Here is a 4,315-nt window from a genome sequence, read left to right as displayed (position 1 = left end):
AACCATGAAATATTATGTAAAATCTACTTTAAATATTTATTAACTTTAAAATCATAAATATTATTTGATATTTATATTATAAAAATAAAAATATTTCAAGCATATGTTAGGAGTTATTCTATTATTTTAAAAAATCGACATGACCTAGCATGCATAATGGATTACATATTTTAGATCATAACAATTTTAAGTAATAATATAATTCAATATTTTATAACATTGATAATCAATTTAATTTGTACGTCTGGACTTATATATATATTGAAATGTCTCATCATCTCATAATATTATTTCTTACTAATTTATTAAAATTTGAATAAAATAAATCACCAAAATTAAAAAATATATAATTTAATCTAATAATATTATATTCTTCTTAAAAATTAAAAAAAATCCAACTAATAAAAATTTAGAAAATCTAATTATTGTTATAGAAAGTCAAACAATATTAACAAAGTTAATCACTAAAATTTTAAAAGATGGTTAAATATTTTTATTAAAAATAACTAATAAAACCTTAGAAAACCTAATCATAATTAAAAAATGCTAAACCCTATGAACAAAGTTAATTTACTAAAATTTAACTATGTTAGTAATAGAAAATTAAAGGTATCCAATCAGTGATGAAAATCCAATCACTAAAATTCAAAACAAAAAATTATAAACTTTTAATACAATCTAATGTGAGAAGAGTTGTAAAGCTACACTTCTATAATTAAATAAATAAAAAACTTGAAATGTTTTAAAACAAGCATGGAAAGAAATGATGGTGACATGAGAACTACTTCCATCAAATTGGGAAAAAATAAGGGACACTACTATCTTCCTTACAAACTGTATAGTTGACCAATTTTCAAAAAATTGAAAACATCATAAATTTTTCTGAAAAGTTTACGATTTGATCTTCACGATTTGCATAGTTTGTATCTTCACAATTTGCATAGTTTGTAGTCGAAAACAATTTTTTTTTTTTGCGAAAAAATCACTTCATTTTCGTTAATCTGGAAAAAAAAAATGACTTTGTTTTTGTCTTTAATACATTTTGTCTCGAAATTAGCCTGTCCCAAAAAGAGGCTGTTGAATGCTTCCCATTAATAAATATACCAGTTAAATAATTCATTTTAAGCACAATAAACCAAACAAAATTGCGTAGTCGTCGATCTCTTCCATGCCGTGACGACAATCCACCCGAAATAAAAAATTACTAATATATTTCTTAATAGAAGCCCGAAAACGAAACATTAAAAATGAAAATAATAAATGGAGCGTAGCAGGTGAGTGGGGGGCATTCATCTCGCATGACTGGTTCCGCGGCGGAGCTGCCGAGGAGAAGGAAAGAGAGGGAGCATGGGAGGGCGGATATCTCACCAGAAGAAGGTGGCCATTGAAGGGAGGAAGTTGAAAGAGCTGCAGCGGAAGCAGGGCATCGAATTCCCCGGCTCAGATTTCCACGCCAGCGATCACAAGCAATGGATGCTCACTTCGAATCTCGGCAGCGCAAAGGTGAGGCAGATAATGTGGCCGGGCACCCACGACTCCGCCACCGACGGCATGGGGCTTCCCCTCCTCATCCGCCCCCTCGTGCAGTGCCAGACTTGCTCTGTCTATCACCAACTCTGCAGAGGCAGCAGAGTGTTCGACATCAGAGTCGACCACGCCATGCACGTCTGCCACGGCCTCATCCAGGGCTACCCTCTCCTCACCGTCATCCGGCAGCTCCTGCAATTTCTCTCCGAGACCCGCATGGAATTCGTCATTCTCCAGATTCGAACAGAGTATCGCCACAGAGACCCGCCCGGGATCCAGGAGTGGCTGATCCGGCAGCTCGGAGATCATCTCATCGCTCCCGGAATGAGCGTTTTCGACAAAACATTGGGGGAATTGATGCCGAAAAGAGTGATCTGCGTGTGGAAACCCTCGTCCTCCAGTTGCTCCCCTGCCGTTTCCCCCTTGTGGAGCTCCGGATTTCTGACGGATGATTGGATCGACACGGATCTTCCGGCGACCAAATTCGAGAGCAATATGGAGTACTTGGCGGCTCAGGTGCCGGTGGAATGGAGGTACTATTTGTACAGGGTGGAGAACACGGTGACTCCGCAGGCGGGGAGTCTGGTGTGGTGTGTGAAGCCCGTCACAGATCGGATCAGAGGGTACGCCCGCCTCTTCATCTCCCAGGCTTTCCGCAGAGGCTACGGCGACAGGCTTCAGGTCTTCTCCTGTGATTTCATCGACGAGGACTTTGTGGACGCCTGTATCGGAGTCACGCTCGCCAGAATGGAAGGGAAATCATGCTGAACAGAGCATTTCAACATAGGGACGGAGTTGGGGCTGTTAACATCCCTGCGACTGTAGAGCAAGAACAATATGCTCCGAGTACCAACCTTCCGTGGAGGAACATGGATAGTTCCCTCCTCCATTCATGATCAAGATCACTTCTTACATTTATCAACAAGACTGTATCTCCCTGTGCCCAATTGAAGCATACTTTCTCAATGTTTTGTTACACATAGTTGCTCTTCATCGATTGTCTTTCAAATCAATTAATTGCTGTGGCGTTATTGGGCCAGATTGTGGGATAACTTTTCACTTGTCGACTTCAGACACAGTCTAGCAGTTACGATCCCCTATTTCATGGCGATAACGCTTTGGCAACGGCCCATTCACTCACGCAGTACTCGAGGAGTCGAATTGATACTAATGATTGGGGCTTTTTCAAATAAGCCCTCTTTTTACCGTTCGAGTCATTTCTCATTTTGTTTGATTTCAACTATTGGGTGTGGACATTTTCGTGTTGAAATGTCACGGCTTCTTTTTCTTCTTCTTTTCTTTCTTTCCCCTTTTTCTTTCTTCTCTTCGTTTTTTCTTTCTTGTTTTTCTTTTTTAGGTATGATGCAGTTTTCTTTTATGTAATTTGACAACTTCTATCTTCTTTTGATTCGTGGAATTGTAGAAATCGAGATTTATAAAAATTTCTATTTAACCAAATCAAGATTTTGCAAATCTTCTTTCTTGTTTTTGGAAGTTTACTTGAATTGTTTGTTTCACTCAGAAGATGAGTGGGAGGACACGTTTTTATGCATAAGCTTGGAGTAGCATGACTCCAAAAGTTATTCCAATATATTATTTTTACAATCTGCAAAAAATGAAACTAGGTTTTGATTTTCAATTCTTACTTGCTAGTAGGAAGTCGAAAAACCTGGTTTTGAGACAAAATTACAAGTCTGGTATTCTAATTCCATTTTGCCAATTTTGAAACAAAAGCAAAAAAATTTTAAATCCGGATTTTGAAAAAGCCAATTCTTGTCATCTTCCACAAACCAAATGGGCCCTAAGAGAACCAATTTAACCAACGATTAATTCTTGTTATGCTTGCATGACCACTCTTATGATTAGGATGTTTTCATAAATGCTAAAATAATTTGTTGTTTGTTTTAGTTTAGTTTTGTATTGTGCACATATTCAATCTATAATCAATCGTTTCCATTGATGTAGGCTTTAGTCTTTGATCTTATGCAATCTATGTCTTTTTAATCTTATGTAATATACAATCTTAGATATTTTAATTTTTCACTTTTAATTGGCATTTACAAATAAAGTTGACATTTATTGTGCAACTAATTTCACCATAATTAAATATATTCCATTTTATTTAATAGTTTATGGAACAATCAAAACATATTCTAAACAATCATTCAATATTATCTAATTTCTTGCTAATGTTGTAGATGATATTATTCAGTCCTCTTGAATGTAATGATGCAATTATAAATGAGGAGGGATAATGGATCATTTCGTAAAAAATATTAGGGTTTGTCCTTTCACCCTAGGTTGGAAATATGCCATTATGTACTTACACCATTAGGTGATTTAGCTGATTCAGCTAGTTGGAAGAAGCAACCTTGTACTCTTAATCAAATTTGAGTAAATGATATGTTTGATGGTCTAGTTCACTCATAGATTCAACATGATCTAAGTTTCTATAAATATCACCTAAGGGTTCATAAAAATAAAGAGCTTATTTGGACCCTTAGGATGCTTTAAGGATTTGTCAAGACTTCAATTAATTGCTAAATTTTAGACATAAACAGACCACTTCTATGCTACTCCTTACATATGGTAAAACCAAGTCAAAGAACTTTTAGAATAGAGAGGATAGTGTGTGATGGCGAAGTTTTTATATACATTACCAAATTCCATTTAGTTGTGTACACGTTTTGATGGAAGACCTTAATTTAATTGAACATTACAAAATGATGCACTCATATTCAAAGTGAGGTTCCTTAACTTGTTTTTTTACCCATGCCTTTCCACACAT

General features: G+C 35.9%; 1 protein-coding gene across 1 annotated transcript; it reads left to right on the top strand.

Annotated features, from left to right (window-relative positions):
* The first annotated feature begins 1,202 nt into the window (after positions 1 to 1,202).
* LOC149567777 (uncharacterized) lies at positions 1,203 to 2,985 on the top strand. Its single transcript, XM_089821027.1, has one exon. It carries the CDS (start codon positions 1,348 to 1,350, stop codon positions 2,293 to 2,295), a length of 948 nt encoding a protein of 315 aa, XP_089677153.1. The 5' UTR covers positions 1,203 to 1,347; the 3' UTR covers positions 2,296 to 2,985.
* Positions 2,986 to 4,315: the final 1,330 nt, after the last annotated feature.

Source organism: Cupressus sempervirens, chromosome 3, assembly GCF_028749045.1.
Source record: "Cupressus sempervirens isolate cs-2001-9-10 chromosome 3, ASM2874904v1, whole genome shotgun sequence".
Lineage (NCBI taxonomy): Eukaryota > Viridiplantae > Streptophyta > Pinopsida > Cupressales > Cupressaceae > Cupressus > Cupressus sempervirens.
The sequence above is the reverse complement of the archived record's forward strand: the minus strand, read 5'-3'. Positions and strand labels throughout refer to the sequence as shown.